This window comes from Phoca vitulina, unplaced genomic scaffold (genome assembly GCF_004348235.1).
Source record: "Phoca vitulina isolate PV1807 unplaced genomic scaffold, GSC_HSeal_1.0 scaffold65, whole genome shotgun sequence".
Taxonomy (NCBI): Eukaryota; Metazoa; Chordata; class Mammalia; order Carnivora; family Phocidae; genus Phoca; species Phoca vitulina.
In genome coordinates, this window is record NW_022589768.1 from 1,845,730 (window position 1) to 1,866,438 (window position 20,709).

Consider the following 20,709-nt stretch of genomic DNA (forward strand, 5'->3'; position numbering starts at 1 on the left):
AGGAGGGCGCGGGGCCCGGCGCGTGCAGCCTGCACCTGAGCGAGCGCGCCGACTGGCAGTACTCGCAGCGCGAGCTGGACGCCGTCGAGGTCTTCTTCTCGCGCACGGCCCGGGACAACCGGCTCGGCTGCATGTTCGTGCGCTGCGCGCCCTCCAGCCGCTACACGCTGCTCTTCTCGCACGGCAACGCGGTGGACCTGGGCCAGATGTGCAGCTTCTACATCGGCCTGGGCTCGCGCATCAACTGCAACATCTTCTCCTACGACTACTCGGGCTACGGCGTCAGCTCGGGCAGGCCCTCCGAGAAGAACCTGTACGCCGACATCGACGCCGCCTGGCAGGCGCTGCGCACCCGGTGAGCCCCCGGGGTCTCCCGGCCCGGCCTGCAGCCGCGTGAGGCGGGGAGGGCGGGCGGGCGCCCGGGGGCCTGTGGGCCGGCCCGCGGGGAGAGGGGCCCTTCCTCCCTGGCCGTGCGCCCGCGGAGTGTGACCCCCCCCCCCGCCCCCGGGCCCCTGTGGATTCGCTTTGCTTCTCCGGCCCGGGCCTTCTCCCGCCCCCTCCCCAGATCCCACCGGCCCTCAGGCTCCCTGTGAGCTCACACCCGGGGGGTTTGCGTGTTCAGGCACGCCTGGGTGCCCCCGGCCCGCTGGCTGGGTCTTTTGTGGCTCTGGTCACCGCAGGTGGAGGCGTGGGGGTGGCTTAAGTGCTGGGCAGGAACAACTTGGTTCGCGCTGAGTTTGTGCGGGCTGGCCGCCAGAGCCTGGAGGTCCTCGGACTGAAGTGACCTTGGGCGGGCACAGGAGCCTCTCGACCTCGGGCTCCCGTAGTGCGATGGGCGGGATGACTTCCAAAGACTTTGCTCCCGTTGTAAAGGGCTCGGGGGGCCGTGGGTGGGCAGCCCTGGGGCAGCTGGGGGGGCGCATGGTGTGAAGTTTGTCTCCTGGGGGGAGGGTGCAGAGTAGCTGGTGCTCTGTGGGCAGGAAGGTAGCTGGTGGCTCTCGGCCTGGCACCTTCCACAGAGCCTCAGAAACAAGCCCGGGCTGAGTTTGAATCTTACCTGGTAGGGTCTGGGGACTCGCTTGACCTTGAATTAGCATTCACAGGACTGGAAAGTATTTATGGCGGGAGAGCCTCTGATGTGCAAGGCCCAAATGGCCGGCCTGGTTCCTGGGTCCGAAAACAGGAGCTTTATTCTCATCTTAGGCACACCTCTGGCAAGTGCGCAAGTCCCATCACCTGTTTGTGCTCTGGTTTTGGTATTTGTGACTTTTCCCCACCTACCCTAGAGCAATGGTGGTGAAAATACCTGAGATCATGTCTATAATGCTATCTGATTTCTCCCATTGGAAGAGGCCCCAGTCGTTGGCACGATTCTGGCAGCCGGCACTTGTGTGTTTTTATCTAAAATACGTTTGCGTGGCTTATGCAGATTGCCAGCGTGAATGATGTCTCCTGTTCATGCCTATGTTCCTAAATTACCCTTTGCGTTTTGGGGAAAATGCCGGCAGGAAGGTATTTAGGATTTAATATACGTTGTTATTTGTGTTCTCTGGGAGTCCTGAAGCACTTCACTGGGATGATGGTTTTTCGAAAGTGGTTCGGGCAGATGAGAATGTATCCAAGTAGATCCACTGAGTCAGGATCCACACCTAGTTGAAAGCCACCTGTTCCAGTGAAGGGTTTCAAAACTACGTGTCCTACACGATCAATACATTGCTACAGTGTTCTGTTGGTAAAGGCATTAAGAATGAGGGTTGGCATTGAATCTTTTAAAAATGAACCATTAAAACCCTACTTTGAGTATCCAGATGTGAGAACTCCTGTAGACCATTGTTCCTATGTGTGTGTAACTACGTTAGAACGAAAGCCTTTCAGATATGCGGCCAGCCTGTGGCCCTGAGTATACGGGTGTGGCCAGGTGTTACAGAATGGGCTAGGGGTGGTTACTTCCTGGAGACTTTTGTCATATTTAGTTTAAGGGCATTGTTTTCGGGTAAACAATTCGATTCGATTTTGGAACATCTGATGATAGATCTAACTTTTGCCTACCATTTATTTAATTTTACAGCAGAATTCATATCTAGATTGATTCACACATCTGTAAAGTGGGGTAGAATTTAAAGGCTGCGGTGAGAGTCTTAGAATTTGAAGAAACTTCCAGATCGTCTTGCCGTGTGCTTTTCAACTATTTGGAAGGTGACCCCACGGTAACACATATAGGTCACGCCTCGATCAGGGACACACGTATACATCAGATCTGTCTGTACATGTCTGTATCTGAAGCAAATGTTTCACAAACCCCTCTTTTTTCTGTGGGCAACGTGCATGGCATAATATATTCTATTTCGTATTTTAGAAAAGCAGAAGAATGTGGGTTGCTAGGATTTATTTCCTAACTTCTGGACCCTGCTCTTGTGCACGCACCGCGTCTGACCGAGGCCCCGGGAAGGCCGTCTCACGGTGCGTCCGCAGTAGGTCTCCTGACCGCTGGTTTCACGCTCGTCCCACTCCACCAGGTGCTCCTGTTCATCAGATTTCTCAAGAGGTGCATTTCTGTGTGTCAGTTACTCTCATAACGTGGGAGTTACCCGACCCTGAAGCCGGTCCGTCTCCTCACTGCCTTCCTTCAGCCGACTCTCTTGTTCTCTCCGGTTCTCCTGCCTTCACCTTGCCTGGCAGGTGCCCTGTTCTGTGCCCGTTTACAGCTCTGTTCAGGTCCTTGCCAAGGCAGGAGTGCCTTCCACCACAGGTACCCGTTCTGTGGCTGGGCCAGACCCCCTTTTCCACCTCCTTCTTTGGGGATCTCTCTTCTGACCTCCTGGTCCACACTGCTCACGATCCTGATGGGAGAGCCTGCCTTGTCCTGCGTGGTCTCTGTCTCTGTGCTCAGGCTGCATTCCCCCGGAGTACCTGGCCCCGTGCTTGCCTCCCTCCTCACACTCACCTGTAGCCGCTTGCGTGTGCCCTTCTCCTGTGTCGGAAACACTCGATCCTGACCGGGTCCTGATTGGATTCGGAGACCCTTTGTGTTCCTGGACACCTGGTACTCAGCCCCTTGACCTGCACTTATCATGCTTTTTTTTACTATGTCTTGTTATTTAATGGTCTTTCCCACTCAATTGGAAGCCCCTTGAGGGAGGGACTCTGTCTTCTCTATGTCCAACAATGCCCTAAATAATAGGTGCACATTAAATATTTGTTTAATGAATAGCACATACGGATGCCGCATAAGTCAATAAATGAGATAAATTTAGTTTTTCCTAAGTTGGACTCTTACAAACAAGAGTTGGGTCTTATTTTACCTCCAAAGCTTAATATCCTTGGACACAACCATAGACCAAAAAGGGGGGGTGGTTTACGATGTATTGACCTGAGGTCTGAGCCATTATGTGTTTGTTCTGGGGACAGTGAAGTGTGTGTTTCAAACAGAAGAGTAACAGTAACCCTTCCTTTATATTCCTCTTCATCTGCGTCAGCCCCTGCGCATGCTGTAACGCGCTGCCCGGTCCTTGAGGGAGGACTTCCCACGTAGATACTACCCAGTATGTGTACTACCCACGTGCGTGGGGGACTTTAGCAAGGAGTGGTGAAGTGAGCAAGTAGTCCAAAACAAAGGTTTGGGGGGGGGAGTAAATGTGAAGGCAAGAAGGGTGTTCATTGCTGTTTGGCCAGTAGATGATTATTTTAAGCATTTGAGAAATTGTTAGAAAAGGTGTGGAATAGAAGTAGCTTTGAAGGATTCAGGAAGAGTGTGGCCCAATGTGGAAGAAGTAAGTTGGTGTCCTAGTCCATTTGGGCTGCTCTAAGGAGATACCACAGACCGGGTGGTCCATAGACAACAGAGATGTATTCCTCCCGGTTCTGGAGGCTGGACATCTGAGATCAGGGCACCAGCGTTGTTGGGGTCCAGAGAGAGGACCCTCTTCCCGGTTGCAGACTGCTGACTTCTCATTGTATTTGCACTCGGCAGAGGGGACGAGGGAGCGTTCTTGGGCCGCTTTAATGAGGGCACTAACCCCCCCCCCCCCCGACGGGCTCCAAACCCTAACCCTCAGGACCTAACCACCTCCCAGAGGCCCCACCTCCTGATACCATCACTTTGGGGGTTAGGTTTCAACATGTGAATTTTGGGGGAGTGGACGTGAATATCTAGTCCTCCTGCAGTTGGTCTGGAAACAATGAGGAGAGGTTCTCTACAATTGAGAACCTAAGCCCGACTGAAAGCTTGAAGGTTAGCACGTGCTTTCCATTTGTGTTACATACTTTGTTAAGTATGTTGTGATACAAGCCATTGAGGGAATGCGTTGGAATCCCTTAGAAATATTTGTGGAGGGCGCCTGGGTGGCTCAGTCGGTGAAGCGTCTGCCTTCGGCTCAGGTCGTGATCCCAGGGTCCTGGGATCGAGCCCCGCATCGGGCTCCCTGCTCAGCAGGAAGCCTGCTTCTCCCTCTCCCTCTGCTTGTGTTCCCTCTCACTCTCTCTCTCAAATAAATAAATAAATAAATGTGTAGAAAGGACGCTGAAAATCAGCGCAGCCTTCTTGGAAGGTAGTGTTGGAACCTGAGCTGGGGCAGTGATTACTCCGTGTGGGTTAAGGTGGGAGTAGGCAGATTAAGCCCCTCAGCACACGTCCTCAGGTGTCTGAGTCCTCAGGGGTCCTCTGGACACAAGCAGCTACAGAAGTGGACCCCAGGATTCGAGAAGGTGTGAATCAAGCGGGTTTGCAAGTATAAACCCAAACAAGCAAATAACCCAGAGCATGAGGTGGAAGACGGGTGGAGGGTATTTTGGCTGAAACATTTTAATCTAGAAACACAGGAGAGAAGGCATTTGTGACTCAGTTTATCCTCAGTGCTTACCAGTGCCATCCACAGAAGCTGTTCGAACCTTCCGTTTGATGCAGAGACTGTGGAAGGGCGAGGCGTTGGTGACAGAAACACTGACCCAGTCGGAGAAAGATGCAGAGGGAAAGAGAACTGGCTTTTGGTGCCTCGGTGCTAAAGGCAAATTACCGAAGACGATATTTGATTCACTCGTTTATTTACTTTACCAGCAAGCCATTAACCATTAACCAGGTGTGCACACGCTCCTACCAGACACTGGGGGAGGTGCGGAGGTTCCCTCTGAGTATCACTAATCCTAAACTCTTGCTTGCTTGCTTCTGTTTCTTTTTTGTGAAAGGATGGACTTGATTTTGGAGGTTTTTTGTTTTTGTTTTTTTTTCCCAGCTGAAGGTCTCACACATTTATTACTGAACCAACCTACTGGTGCGGGGGCACAGTAACAGAGAACAACCATTTCCCCAGTAAAACATGTCCATTGTTTAGGGATTGTTTAGGGAGAGCAGTAGGGATGTTTGCAGAGTGATAGGATAGGAACATGGGACCCTCATGTGGCTTTAGTAAGTGTGCAAATATGTGTCCATCGCCTCCTCAGAGTTGTACCTGATTTTAGTACCGTTTTTCATCCGCATCCACCGGGGAATGGGCCGATCCTGCTTTTGTCTCTTGGCCAGGAATCTCTTGATCCTGGAAGATCGTGAGAAGACGTGGCGAGGGTCAGCCAGCCGCACACACCACGGTGGTGGTGGAAAGGAGAGAGAGCTTTTAGAAGCATTTTGAAAACGTAACCGTGTGTTGCTGTTTTATAACTTCTGTGTCTGTGATTCACAGGGTCCGTAACAACGATTCGGAAGTCCCAGGAAGGCTGTAGTGGGTGCCCTCGGGTGGTGGGATCCGTGTGCTGGTTGTGAACGGTGTTTACGGTTCTGACTCCCGGGAGGAGCAAAGCAGCTCCTTTCCCAGGGAAGGTGAAGTTAAAGACCTGACTTCTTTGCTCTCGGTTTTCCCAGAGAGAATACGACGGTGCCATTAAGGAGGGACGCTTAGGGCTTCTGCCTGGGTTTGACCGACTGGGAATGAGGAGAACAGAACGTGTGGTGAAGAGCGTTTGACGTGAGGCACAGCAGGGTGGTGTTTCTAGAAAGGGAACAGAGTAGTGGCTGCAATGTAAGGCGGCCAGTGTGGGACTGTCCCACTCGGGAGAGTGCAGCTCCTCGGAATAGGCTCGTTGAAGCCGAAGTGGGTGAAGTGCGTTTTGGGGGTCGGCAGGGCGCCCTCTGCTTCGGCGTCTCCCCCGGGCCCTCGGAGCGCGCGTGCCGGGCCGTGGCGGTGGCCTCGCCGTGCGGGCAGCGCTTCTCTCCAGCCCCAGCAGATCCCCAGCTTTTGTGTCCGTGAGCCATCATTCCTTCTCCACGGTTCTTTTCCGAGGGTGACCCACTTGCAGAAGGCCCGACGGGCTCGTGCGTGTTTCTGTGGGAAGGGGCAGCCACGCCTTCCGGATGCATCTGTGTTTATTCAGGGGCCCTTGGAGGGTCGGGCTTCACGCCCGTCGGCTTGGTGTCTTGGTGCCCGGCTGGCGGAAGGGGCCTTTCCTCCCTTTGTTCGTTCTGGAGAAGTCACCTCCAGGATATCACCCGAGGGGACTGAGAGCGCAGCCCCGAGGGGGCGCCCTACCCTCTCCCGCGGCTTTGGCTCCTCTCCTCTCCCTGTCCGGGGCCTGGATCCCACAGGAGACCCCGGGCCCGGCCTTAGCATGGGCAGCACACCCGCCTTCCCCGGGGTATTTTGCTTCGGCTCGTGGTGAGACTATGAATCTGCACTTGAAGAGGCCTTTCGTGCAGGGATCCAAAATCTCAGCAAGAGACCCTTAGGAGATCGTTAGCTGGCTGTTCGAATGACTTCTTTTTTTTTTTTTTTTTTTTCCCTCCCAGGCTTGCTTTAAATAATAGGCTTCCTGATTCGTCTAAGAGATTGAATTTACAGAAGTTAGATAAGCCCAGAACCTTTGGAGCGAGGGAAATTCGTTCTGATTCCGGCACACCTTCCGGTCCCTCATGTCCCCTTGAACCGGCACATCCCGGCAGAGGGGCAGGGCCCCGGGGCGTCCACTCCCCCGGCACCTGCAGGGGCTCTGCCGGCCAGGCTCCCGCCGCTCCTGGCTGCAGGGCTTGCAAGGCCCAGCCTCCATGGAGCTCCCGGCCTCTACGAGGCTCACTCTGACAAAAGAGCATGGGCCTTGAAGAGTAGCCCACAGCTGGTTCCTTAAAGCTGGTCAGTAGCACAGTGACACCGTTGTCTTTCTGTGACCACCCGTGTGGGCTCCCATGGCCGGCCTGGGGGCCACTGGCTGTAGGGAAATAGGCCTCCCCTCCCTCGTTCCTCTCCTCTCCTGCCCTGCAGCCGATGGCCGCCCCCTGGGACGGCGGGCAGCTGGTGGCCGGTAGCCGGGGTTGTGGACTTGGCCGTGCGCGGCCCCTGGGGCCCAGGGGAGTGGGTGGGCTGGGTGAAGGCGGCGGGGGACACGGGCACAGGTGCGCAGGGGTGGCCCTCCACGCCGCTCCAGTCAGAGGTCTCCAGCTCGAGACGACTTGGTGATTTATTTCTTCATTTAGCTGATTTACAGCCGTGCTGATTCCTGGCTCTTACGTCAGAGCAACCCAGCAAGGTTGCCTCAAGGGGGACCTGGCGAGGAAGGTTCCTGTGAGTCTGAGCTTTCTCTGATGCTTCTGTGTGAAGGGCAGGGATTTTGGAGGCACGCAGACCCGAGTTTAGATTAGCTGCTTGGCCTCGGGCAGGTCTCCTAACCTGTGTGGACCTCAGGTACCATCATGACCGGACTGGTCACTCACCGTGTCGGTAATGATAAAATGGGAGTGACCCCCTGTGTGAGGTGCTCTAGCCCAGTGCCTCCCACGCGGTAAGAGCACCACAAATGGGCTGTTCCTGTTCACGATCATTAATAACATTATTAGAGCAATCATAACCGCATGTTCAGATCATGCTGAAGGCCAGGCACTTAGATCAGGAGGACTGTTAGAGAGCTCACTTCCTTCCCCACCCTGCGTGGACGTGAACAGCGCTCAGGGCAGGCCTGGCTCGGTGGCTGTGGGCGCAGAGAAGAGCAGAGATGACTGAGTTCTGCAGGCGTCCCCCCCCATCCGTGGGAGATTTGTTCTGAGACGGATCGTACCAAACCTGTGTATGCTGGGCTTTGTCTTGGGCACACGTACCTGTGATCAAGTTGGATGTGTAAACTAGGCACAGCAAGAGACGAGCAACAATAACTAATAATAAAATAGAACAATTGTAACAGTATACGATGGAACAGTATGCTATAATGAAAGTTATGTGAATGTGTTCTCCCTCTCCAGCTACCTTACTATGCGGCACTCACCCTCCTTATGGGGACATGAAATGATACGGTGCCCACACGATAAGATGATGTGAGGTGGGGGACGTGGGTGCGGGGACGTGGCGTCAGGCGGCTAGTGATCTTCTGATGATGCGTCGGAAGGAGGATCACCTGCGTCCGGACTGTGGTTGAGCTCCAGGAACTGGAAACCGCGGAGAAGTGGGGGGATGACTGTATTTGCCGCTAAGGGGCAGAGGCTGTTTGAATTCATTCCTCCGGGCTCGGTGTATCACGTTTGTGCTTTGGGGAGTAGTATGCATTAGTGTTTCAAATTGGATGGCACTTCATCTACCGAGGTGTTTATATGCCCAGAGGAGAACTTAAAAGGAGAGGAAACTTTACCTGTCATCCAACACCTTGCAATTACTTTGCAACCCGTCCCTCTCGCTCCCTCCACCATGCCCTTTGCGGGCCTTGCTCGCGGGTGCGGGCCGTGTGGTCTGGCAGGAGACTTCTTGGGGCATAGCGTCAGGGACGAGGGGGACGAGAAGGTAAAACCCAGTCCCTGTCCACCACTCAGGACATGCTGGTTGCTCTTAACTACTGGGACGACCTTCAGTAGATAGTTATCCTTCCCTTTTCTTAAAGTCGGGCAAGGGACCTGAATCACACACTTCCTTTTAAAATATGAATGCTCCCATGATGCCTTGTACCTCAGATTCCTGTTGAGTTTTCAAGGCTTTGTGTAATGGAGCTCATTGATAACTTCCACACTATTGATTTATTTCAGAGCGCTCGAGGACCGTGGCACCATGGTGAAACTGGAAACCTCTGTTTCCAGAAAGTCTAGGTCATTCGGATTCAGACTGCTAGTTAACGGATGCCTGTCAATGATTTGCTGAATCACTGAGCAGAGCCCCACCTCAGGATTACTTGTTAACAGAGCACGGCTTTAATTTTCAAATAAAAAGGGAGCACAAAAGAATCCTGGTACTGATTATTAGCTTATTCCTTTAGTTTACATTTTTGAGGGGTTCAGATGAAATCTGGGCAGTTAGGTTGGGGGAAGAAAGTGAAGCAAGCCCATATTCAGGATATATCCACAGAGTGAGAGTTTCTAGACTTTAATTATAACTGCTGGTTAACCCCTCTGTTATTATGGCTAGTAATCAAATGAGAATTCCAACTTTCCCGAAACTATTTTTAGTGATTGTCATGGACAGAACCAAACCACGTACAGTGATAATTATATTGCCGCAAAGGTCTAGAATACCAGCACAAGGGTTTTGTATGCTGGTTTAACTTAAATATTTTGATTTCTCCCTGTTGTCATGAATAACGCAAGGATATTTCAGATTCCCTGTGTTTGGTTGCATCCTTGTAAACTTGTGTTCATATCACTTTAGTTTTCATATATATGAAAAGAAAGGACCATTCACATATTAAACACTTCTTTGTGTGTTTTATGTTATATAACGAGGCTGGAGGAAATAATTTTTTAAATGAGCATGCTCTCATATATTTAATTGGAAAAAATTGGTTTTTCCTACTAAAGCTTCAAGAAAACTCCAGAAAGAACATGGTCATAAGGGAGGGATGAAGATGGCCGGGCTGTGCCCTCACTGGGGAGGATTTCCGGTCTGCCTCTGTCCCCAAAGCTCAGCGGGAGCTCGCAGGCCTGGGGCTCCAGCCCTGCCACAGTTCAGAGTCTGCGTGCTGGAAACACGCCCCACCATCGTTCTGACCACCATCACCCTTGTTTCCGGGCCTGAGCTGCAGCCCCCCTCTGGGGCCTTCCTGTCCGTCCACACGTCTGGTCAGCCACACCTTGCAGCAGACTCATCAGAGTTTGCCCACCTGGATCCCAGTCCTTTGCCATCCCGCCCGTGCCAACTTCCCCTGCGGCTGAAATATTCACGGACGTGGAGAGCCTGCTCCTTACCCCTGCTTCCTGGCTGCCCAGCCTGTCCCTCGCCCTTGTTCCCCTCCACCACCCTGCACACCTCCACGGCCCCCGTCCGCGGCCACACCTCGTACCTGTCATCTCCGGCAACGGTCCACTGCCCGGCCTTTGAATTATAAAATATCCTTTTCTGACTCAATCTCATATCCTGTTGGATCTGTTTATTTAACAAATGTATTAAGGGCCTGCCATGGGCAGACATTCTTCCAGAACAAAACAAACACGAAATCCCTACTGTTGGAAGCTTTCACTCAGGGGGCAGATACCCAGGAAAAACAGTCATCCTAATAATTATGTAAACTGTATTTGATTAGAATATGATAAATGTTATGGAGAAAGGAGAAGAATGTAGAAGAGAGTCGGGTGGTGGAAATACCGAGAGAGTGGGCGTGCGCAGTACGGTTTTAAAAGGTGAGAAGGGGCTTCATCCAGGGAACATCTGGCCCAGAGCAGTGAGGGGTTAGCCCTGTGGCTCGGTGCAGGAAGGGCCAGGGGACAAAGGCCCTGAGGTTCACAGAACATCCCGGAAGCTGGTGTGGCTGGAGCAGGGCCAGTGAGGTGCATGGTGGGGGCAATGGGAACCCGGACAGAGTCACTGGGTGGGGTTGGGGCTCCTATCCGGCCTCATAGACCATTGCACTGGGCTTGTGCAGCTTGTAATGGGAGCCTTGGGGACAGAAGTGACCGGATTTGATAGGCTTTGGTGGTTCCTGATGATTGTGTGGATGACAAATGGAAGGCCGGGGTCCCAGGGAGGGAAGAAGTAGGCCAGTTAGGATTCACCTGCAGGGTTGTAGGTTAGAGACAGTGGTGGTGTGGGTCAGACATGCGGCCGCAGAGGTGGTGAGAGGTGCTCAGATCTGGGGTGTTCATTTAGAGGTAGGTCACCAGTATTTGCCAAGTCGAGTGGGGAAAGGGAGGCTCTAGGATGAGTCCTGGGGTTTTGTCTTGAGCCACAGGAAGCCTGAGTCACTCCTCACTGAGGTGGCAGAGGGCTGGAGAGGCTCCCGAGTGGGGAGGCTGGGCCAGGAGTCTCGCTTTGTCTCTGTCGCCTTTGCGATGCCCATCTAGGGGGACACACAGAGCAGGAGACAGGGCGCGAGCCTGGATTTCAGGAGCAAGGTCTGGATAAATTTGGGAATTGTCCCTTCCAAGGAGGAAAGCCACGAAACCAAAAGCAAACTTGGGGGAATGGGCGTTTGCCTGGGAGAACCCTGCCTCCGGCCAACCCCCCAGTCCAGCCCCGCTCAGTCTGCACCCGGGTGCACCAGGCCTGCAAGCACCCCGTGTGGGAGGGTCCCATGCGCCCGTGAATGACGGCGCTCTCCCCGGGGGCAGCACCATGGTGTCAGCTGGTGGTGGCTGCTGGCTCCTGGGTCACTTGCTGTGTCCGGAGAGCTGGGCCCTCCTGTGATCTCTTCGGAGGCACCCAGGCATCGCGGTGGTTCCCCGTGGGAGGCGCTGCCCACTCCTACGCCCTGCTGCCATCCCTGGGGTCCCTTCGGTGCTGCCAGCCTCCTGGCTTCCCCGAGACTAGTTTCTGGAAAGCCTGACCCTGAGTGGGGGTGAGCGCTGCAGGACGTGGGCAGCGTGAGGGCACCTCAAGTACCTTTGCAGGATCGGGTGTGGTGAAGACCACGGTGGTCATTTGTGTGGTGGCTCCTGCCCGCCTCCCCCCAGATTTCCCCTCTGAGCCAAAAGGGGGACAAGAGGAGGCCTCTGGGGCACCTGCACCTTCCGTGGCCCCTTCTTCCGTGGCCTTTGCCTTGTCCCCTCGTCTCCACGTTTACAAAGAACTGCAAAGGCAATGCACTAACACCCGGGACGTTCGGAATGGTTGGACCCGAGTCTCTCAGGAGTGGTCTCCTGCATCCTCAGCTCTTTTCTCAACAGTTGGGTTAGAAGGAAGGGCCGCCGCCGGTGTGTTTACGAGGATGAGACCCCCCGGCTCCCCGCGCCCTTCCCGGGCCGTCCCTCCCGCCGCCCTGCAGAGCCTTGCTAGCGCGGCCAGGTCGCGTTCTGGGCTCCCACCGCTTTCATCACTGCCGGTAAGAGCTCCCGGCGAGCTCGGCCCGCATCCGGCTCCTGGGCAGGACTGTGGCGTCCCCGAGGACAGGGCCCGGCTCCGATTCTCCCCGGACTCACGCAGAGCCCAGCGCAGCCCCGCTTACACAGACGGCCTGGGGAGGGAAAGGGGCCGCCAGGCCCCGGGGACCTGAGATGCTGCCCACAGCCCGCCATCCCCCCACCGCATGCCCGGCCTTCCTTCTGCGGGATGAAGCTGTTTTCCCGAGTGGCACCGGACTGTGGGACTGGTCCAGGCAGGGTGACAGGAGCGCAGAGAGGACGGAGCCTGTCTGTCCTTCTTGTCCGTTACGGGGCAGGAGTGTGGACAAGTCCAGTACTGTCAGTATGGCCTCGCTGTCCCCACACACACACTGCGGGCCACTGCTTTCTGATGTGTTTTCGGAAGACCCGGTCGTTGTTCTTATGGGAATTTGTGTATTTTGTGGCAGCTGGTAATGCAGAGAATGCAGAATTGGAAAAACTGGGCTGCCTGTGGATGACCTTCACTTCCTCAGGACCTTGAGATCGATACTCCAGCTCTGTTTTTTGCTTTGCCATATTGTTTTATTTTTTTAACTTTATTATATACAAGATAAATAAAATATTAAAATGAACCTCATGTCCTCATCATCCTCCTTCAACAGTTATCAGTATTACACCGTACTTGCAGCATCCATCCCCTCCCCCACTCTATCGTTACTCTCCTGTCTCTTTTATTGTAAGAAAAATTCGCACCATGGACATGCACAGATCCTATCCCAGCTATCCGATTTCCTGGCAATCTCTTGCTCTGTCTCTTGCATCAGCACCCAGGCATGGTGAGGAGGCATCTGCAGACCCAGGCTTTCCTTGGTGCACTGCGCTCTGTCCTGCCATCATTGGAGTATGGATTGCAGTACGAGAATAGGTCTAAGGGAGATGTTAAATAGATTTCATACCAAATAGTATTCAAAGGAAAAGCACTGGAGTCTTGGCCATTGATTTCAACATCATTGTTGTAAAGATAGATAGATGGATAGATGGGCGGGTGGGTGGATGGATGGATGGATAGATGGATGGATGGGTGGGTGGATGGATAGATGGATGGATAGATGGATGGATAGATGGGTGGATGGATGGGTGGATGGATAGATGGATGGATGGATGGGTGGGTGGATGGATGGATGGATAGATGGATGGATGGGTGGGTGGATGGATAGATGGATGGATAGATGGATGGATAGATGGATGGATGGATGGGTGGATGGATAGATAGGAACTCTAGGAGTGTGTCCCATTTATCTAGAATGAGTGGGATGGATGAATGGGTGGATGGATAGATAGATGGATGGATAGATGGATGGATGGATAGATTGGAACTCCAGGGGTGTGTCCCACTTATCTAGAATGAGTGGGGTGCAGTAAAAACATAGAAATATCAATGGTCTGGAGCTAAGAGGTGTGGCTCCTTGTCAGGCGTTGACATGCACGGACATGTGACCTGGGGAGTCATATACTGTGTTTGCACCCCGTTTTCTCTGTTCATAAACAGGAGGTTTGCTTTAGGTGTCAGTTTTGGTTTAGCCATCACTCACTGAACGTCTCCTTTGTGCTAAGCACATTTCCTATGGTACATAATTCTAATCATCACATCTGTGAGGCAGGGACCGGCAGAGATGAGTGACTTGCCCAGGGCCACACAGATTTAAGAGGTGAGCCAGGGTTTGGACCCAGGCAGCCTGACCCTGGGGCTCAGGTTCTAAAATCAGACGATGTTCTCTACATTCGTGGGCCCCCAGGGTGATGGGAGCTGAGCATCTTGGAAGGTGCTCAAGACTATGCACTGGGCGCCAAGAGAAAACGTCAGAGCTTATATTTCTGTTCGTAACTTATTGCTTTCCAATGTCTTTTATTTTAAATGTTCCTAAGATTTTATATAATGTTTTAAAACACTCATATATATAAGTCTGTGTCTATACACCTATCAGAAATACATGCTCTCATTTTTAGGAAGGGAGGTTACATGGTGGAAAGTTTAGACACCAGTGGTCTAGATTCATATTGTTATACTTAACATTTTTTGAATTTCTTTTCTTAGAATCACAGGATCTGAGCACGATGAGAAATTTAAATTTTTACAATTTTCAACCCTTCAACAATTCAAGTGCCTGATACATCTCAGGTGCTGGGCCAGATGCTTGGTACAATCTTTCATTGTTACTAGATCTTTTACAGTAAAAAAAAAAAACAAAAAAAACCCCCTTCAATTTGCATTTAAAAGGTAACTTTGAATACCCATAGAGACTCTCCCCCCGCCCCCCGTGGAATTCTGGACTTTTGTCTAACAGTATTCTGAAGACAAAAAAAAAAAAAGTCTCCTGAACCTTTGTATATCAGCTGAAAGGAGGAAAAGAAACAATTCTTTTCTAGTGAGATGGGTGGTTCTGACCGCTTTGCCTTTCGCGTTGTGGATTCTGATAGGATGGAGATGCTGAGGGGCTGGTACACAGAACCCCTGTAACTTTTGGCGGGTAGGAGGTGCAGAGGGCAAGGGCAAGGACCATGTTGCCAGACTGCCCGGGGTTGGCTCCTGCCTCTGTGGGTTCCTCTGGGCCTCAATTTCTTCTTCTGTAAAAGGGGGAAATGCTAGTCGTGTATATAGTAGCGTTTGTTATGAATAATAAATGAGCACATGTCTGCAAAGTGCTTGTATGTAAGTCTGACAAAATGAATTTTTAAAAAAACTGCTGGGAAACGGGAAGAAATGCAAACGTTGATAGTAGATGGCCTTTAAAGATTTGAGAAGTAGCAACCCACTGTGTTTGTAGAGGGTGTTGTGCCTGAGGGCACGTTCCCATGCACCCTCTCCCTCCCTAAGGGTAGTTTTGGGAGAAAGGTAGGACAGGTACTGTGATTTTCACTTGGTATTAGTAGGAGGAGGCTTGGGAGAGCAATGGTTTACCTTAGCCCATGTGGCTGTTCAGCAGCTGAGTGGGAGGCTTCAGTGTATTTCTTTTGGTTATTACATTTTTTCCGGGGCTGCCTCTCTTAATTTGTTGACATTAGTAGTTACTTTTATAGTTTGCTCTGGGTGATTTTGTCAGTCTGTAAAGAAGGCAGTGTGTTGTGGTCCAGCAACGTGGTCTTTCCATATTTGACTCTTTTTTTTTTTTTTTTTTTTTAGTGTAATTGAGTTTTATTTCTCATTCCTCTGTTTATTGTCATTCCTGAAATTGGTTTTAAAGGGCCATGATGACCTATTTTAATAACATGGAACAGTGTTTTATTTGTGAGCATTTAAACTTGGACCACTTTCCCCTCCTGATAGGGAGTGAAAAATCCCTACAAATCCATCTGACCTGTTTATGGAGCCTCCTCAACGTGCTTTAGTTTCAACAGATAACCAAAGAAAGGCATTCTTAACCTCCAGGAGCTTGAATGATCATTGCAGGTGGCTTACTGGCCTCCAGCCCACTCCGAGGATGTAGGATGTTTATCATAACCAGCTGCTCAAGAGCCTAGTGCTTGGCAGTTCTCAGGAAGGGCTTTTTGACCTAATCCCAGACGAGGCTCTTGACATGTTTCGGTCTCAACGACCACGGGGCAGCAAGTAAGAGAAGTCCTTGGAAACCCCCCTCTTTGTGGGTTCTTACCAGGCTTGAAAGTGAGGGGGTCTTCGTAAACCTACAATAAGAAGACTCAGGCGGTAGAAGAGTGAAGTTTGGAGCATCTGCAGGTTTCTTGGCAGAATGGATCCTGGTGTAAGGCACCGTTTGTAAGGAAAATCATTTTATATCCCTCCCTCCCCCATCCTCCCACCCCACAGAAGCTGAGTCTTCTTGAATTATAGCCAGAGATATTAGGGGGTATGGTCATTTCTGTAGTTTGCCGTGCCCTATAAAGCCCATTGTGTTTACCAGTGGATTTTAAGGCTCTCGCGCTTGCTAGGGAAGCCGATAGAATATGTAGTCAGATGATCCGTGGAAGGGGCATGAGAACTGGAGGGATCCACTTGGTCCGCAGTCCCAGTCCAAGTCCGCGGTGCAAGCAGACACTTTTACTCATCCACAGCAAAATAAGAAAAATAAGGATAACGGTAGTTTCCAGATGTTTTTAATAGGTCCAATATTGCTGAGACTGGTCCTGGCTCACCACCCACTCCCACTCAGTTCCCACCCCCTCCAGGCCCCGGGTCACCAACCACCTGAGTCCTGGATTTATCCTTGCTGATAATTCCCTGATTACTGATAACCATTCCGTTTCAGATGTTGTCTGCATGAATAATTAAGTTCATATCTAGATAACAACAGTTGAATCTTTCTAAGAAGAACAATTTTCTGTTGTGAAGCTCAGCTCTTTTCCTTTTCTCTCGTTGGTCCTAATTCTTGGTTGCTGTTCCAGGTAACATCCATCGATACTTGGAAACCACTATCAGGTGGACTCTAGCAGGGCAAAGGTGGTATCTTGCTCACATCTGAACTCCCCGCAGGATCTGATGCCATGTAGAAAGCCTCAATAAACAGTGGCTAAATTAAATTCTTCTCTTACCTAATTGCCTTTTTTTTTTTTTAACAGACTAACTATCCCCACTTCTTTTGACCATGCTGTGCATGAGCATCTAGACCCTTTGCCATTCCGGCCCTCTTCTCTGAACGTGGTCTGCTTTAGCGACATTTCTGAGACAGGCCTGGGGGTACCATGGGCATTTCACACGTGGCTTGACCACAGGGCAATGCGATGGACCCGCCTCTCCCGTGGTCTAGACTCACCAGTGACTACACCCTGCTGATGCATATGCATGCCTTTCTGAAAGTGTGAGATCAAGTGGAATGGTAGACTTCCATATTATGAGGAAGATTTTATTCATCGAGAGTTCATTAACAGAAAATAATTCCCTGATTATATTGCAATTTTCTTTTTTTTTTTTTTATTTTTAAAGATTTTATTTATTTATTTGAGACAGAGAGAATGAGAGAGAGAGAGCACATGAGAGGGGAGAGGGTCAGAGGGAGAAGCAGGCTCCTTGCTGAGCAGGGAGCCCGATGTGGGACTCGATCCAGGGACTCCAGGATCATGACCTGAGCCGAAGGCAGTCACCCAACCAACTGAGCCACCCAGGCGCCCCTATATTGCAATTTTCAAAGTCTTTTTTTTTTTTTTTTTGGTCCATTGAGGTATTCTGCTTGCATGTATGTATCACATCCCTAGAAAAAGACTCTCAGGATTTTCCCTCCCTTGTGTTTTTGTCTTGCTTCTTCATGGGCCATGACGCCAGGTTAGGTGGTCAGTACAATGAAACCACACTGGTGGGACGCGAGCAGATTATTCTGCCATCTTTCTAGATCTTTGAGTTGTACATCAGATCTGGGGCCGGTCTCTCCACACGTGTTTAACCTGCCCGTGAGGGTCATAACAATGTTCCCAGCTCTGTGATCATCACTGATCTCAAAGCCGCCGGTGTGACCATGGATCATCATCACAGTTGGGAACCAGACGATGACTTTGGAGCATGGCCTGTCTTCTTGGCATTGTTGATGCTCTTGAGAGTGTCTGCCAGGACATTCGTGCACGCCGTGATAGTGGCTCAGAAAGATGGAGGAAAGTGCACATAGTCTTTAAAATGACATTTATTTCTAGCTTTTCATATGTGTTCTTGAAGTGCTTTCTTTTTTTCTTTGCGACTGAACATATCCTCTGTCGGCCAGAGGCCAGTGAGCATTTGATGGAGGAAAATACAAAAACAAAAACAAAAAAACCAAAAACCACCCTCCAAAGCTCTGATACATCTAATATTGTCATCTTTGCCTCAACCACGAGGCTTGTGCTTCCTGTCAATTTTAGTACTCGTTTTTTCCATCTTCCACTCCTGTGATACAATAAGAGCAAGATATGCACTTAAACAGTGGATTTAAAATCTTGTTTGGGGGCGCCTGGGTGGCTCAATCGGTTAAGTGTCTGCCTTCAGCTCAGGTCATGATCCCAGGGTCCTGGGATCGAGCCCCGCATCGGGCTCCCTGCTCGGCGGGAAGCCTGCTTCTCCCTCTCCCTCTCCCCCTGCTTATGTTCCCTCTCTCGCTGTCTCTCTGTCAAATAAATAAAAACTTTCAAAAAGAATGTATAAAAAAAATAAAATCTTTGTTTGTCAGCTGACCCTTTCTCTTCAGAGCACTTAGGTATTCGGGTAGGAGGCCCCACCTTCTCCCTTTCTCTTGGTTCCTGAGGAGCATTGGTTCTCGCTCGAGCAGAGTTCCTACCTGGTTTCAGTAAAAGACCCAGGTGATTTCACAAGTCCTGCCGAGTGACGATGCTAGTGGTCCGACCGGACACTCAGCTGGTAGGGTCACTGTTGTGTGGTGTGCGCACTGTGACACGTGGGTGGTCGGGAAGGGGGCGTAGGCTGGGAGAGTAGGGTGTTCTAGAGTTGGCCGTTGCCACCATCCTGACAGCTCCCCAGCACCGAGCCTCAATTAAAGCTTTTGATTACTTTTAAGACCCTCCCCTCAAGTTTGTTTGTTTGTTTTTCACGTGAACTCTTGCCAACTCAGGTCTCAAGCTTCTGGGGGAGTTGTCTTTGAAACCAGCTTTGAAGATTTTAAATGTCTTCTTGTAATCTTAAGGCCCGCACTTTGCCCGTCAAGGTCTCCTTGCCACTGACCTTACTAATATTCAGTCTTGATTTTTAGACCCGATTCTCCAGTGTAATTACTGTAAATTCGCAGCTGGTGGTCGGAGGCCGGGGGCACACTCTAGCGCGGTGGGGTCCCTCGGCGCCGGCGGGAGGCGTGGCCGACTTGTGAAGGGCAGAGTGGGGGGAGGGAGGAACTTCTCGAATCCGTGCAAGTCCTGCCTGCGTTTCGTTTCCTCAGACCGTTGTGCCTGGTGCGATGCGGGGGGAGCCCTCTCCTCATTTTCATAAAGAAAGAGAGCATTCGGGGTGCTCCTGGAGGATGTGCCTCGGTAAATGCAGTAAGATTCCCCGTTGGCGCCAAGTCAGGCCAGCGTGCTGGTGGGAAAACTTACAAAAACCAACGTGAGAGGTGAGTAACCTTCTCATGACAGAACTGAACATTGTGACTTGAATAATATATGCACAGAGTAATAAATCACACAGAAGAGATTGGGACAAAGTGCAGCAGTCGCCCCGCTGTCCCCCCCTCCCCGCCCCAGCACCCAGGAGGGACCATGGTCAGCGCATCTGGACTTCCTGCTGAGAAATACAGGGCGTTTTCTCGGTTATCCACCCCTGCTGACTTCCTTCTGCTGTTTTAGTGTTTGGGGGTTATTTGGTCTTCGTTGGCAGGGTTGTGATCTCAGGAAGTAAACGTCAGCGCCAGTCCTGCCGCATCCTCTCTAGTGAGCCTGCACCGTCTCCACCCTGCTCCCCACCAGCCGGGCTTTCACTGAGGGCCAGGGTCTGCTTGCGTAGACCCTCCTAGTGTGGCCTCTGGTACCCCGACCTGCAGGGCCCCCCCGCCTCCCATGATATCCCATCTCTTTGTCTAGTTCATTGGATGTCCCGGGAGGCCTCTTTGACCTCGTGTTACAGCCTCTGAGTTAGATTTCCCGTGTGAGCATCGTTCTTCATCCCTGAGTTCGTTTTTACCCTTGACTTCCCTTTTCCAGAGCATCCTGTTCCTGTTTTATGGGTGTACGTTCCCAGACCCGTCAGGATACTTTCTTTCTTAGTATCCTCTTTTTTAAGTCCTAACTGTTGGGCCCTCACTTGTCTGTCCCTGTAAGGTGCACATGGGGATTTTCGTCCTGCTGGTGTGTGGGTGTAGCTCAGTGATGGGGAGCTGGGTCTCTGGCTCGGACTCAGGTTGAATGCTGACTTTCCCTTTTCCTGGATGTAACATACTTTCCTAAGGATAATGGCAGCGACCTGCGAGGGGTGTTGAGGGTAGGCTGAGCTGGTACCTGCCGAGTTTGGAGAACGTGACGCAGCCCATGCTCGGTGCATGTTAGCTGTCCTCACCATCGTGTGGTTACTGTTCACACTGAGGAACGGAGAATTGGGTCATCGGGTTGGGTGTACTCCACATGGTGTGAGCAGATCTGTTCCTCGCTGGGTCTCTCCCCGAGCAGGGGTCAGCCTGGGCGAGCTCCCTGGTAGCCTTTGTTTTGGGGTGGCAAGAGGCCCCCCCGTACCTGAATGAGGATGAGTGTTCTTGAGGGCACTCACCAGAAGTCTCGGCTCACCCAGGTTCCCCTGACGTCTCTGTTGGGGAGGGGGTGGTTCTGTGTGACTCCCCATCACACTTTCTGCAGCTTTCCTACCTCGTCGTGTGCCGGTTCTGAGCCAGAAGCCTGTGATCCGCGTGGCTCCCACGCTCCCTGCAGCCCCCCCGCTGCATCTTGGACAGCTTTCTCCGCTCGGTGTCATCCATCAGCACATTTCCATTCACCGTCTGTCACCTAGAAACACACCGAGATCTTTCGTCCTCCGGTTTTGCCCCATCCTCCTGTCTGCTGGGCGGGCTGATTCCTTTCCGGAATGCTTCTTTGTC

The 20,709-nt window shown here is 51.6% G+C and overlaps 1 protein-coding gene across 1 annotated transcript in view; it reads left to right on the plus strand.

The window, feature by feature from the left end:
• Positions 1–20,709, plus strand: part of ABHD17C (abhydrolase domain containing 17C, depalmitoylase) — a 65,461-nt gene that overhangs the window by 19,962 nt on the left and 24,790 nt on the right. The window contains exon 2 of the mRNA XM_032391914.1: positions 3–355. Within this exon, the coding sequence (XP_032247805.1) occupies positions 3–355 (353 nt within the window). The remainder of the gene's footprint in view (positions 1–2; positions 356–20,709) is intronic.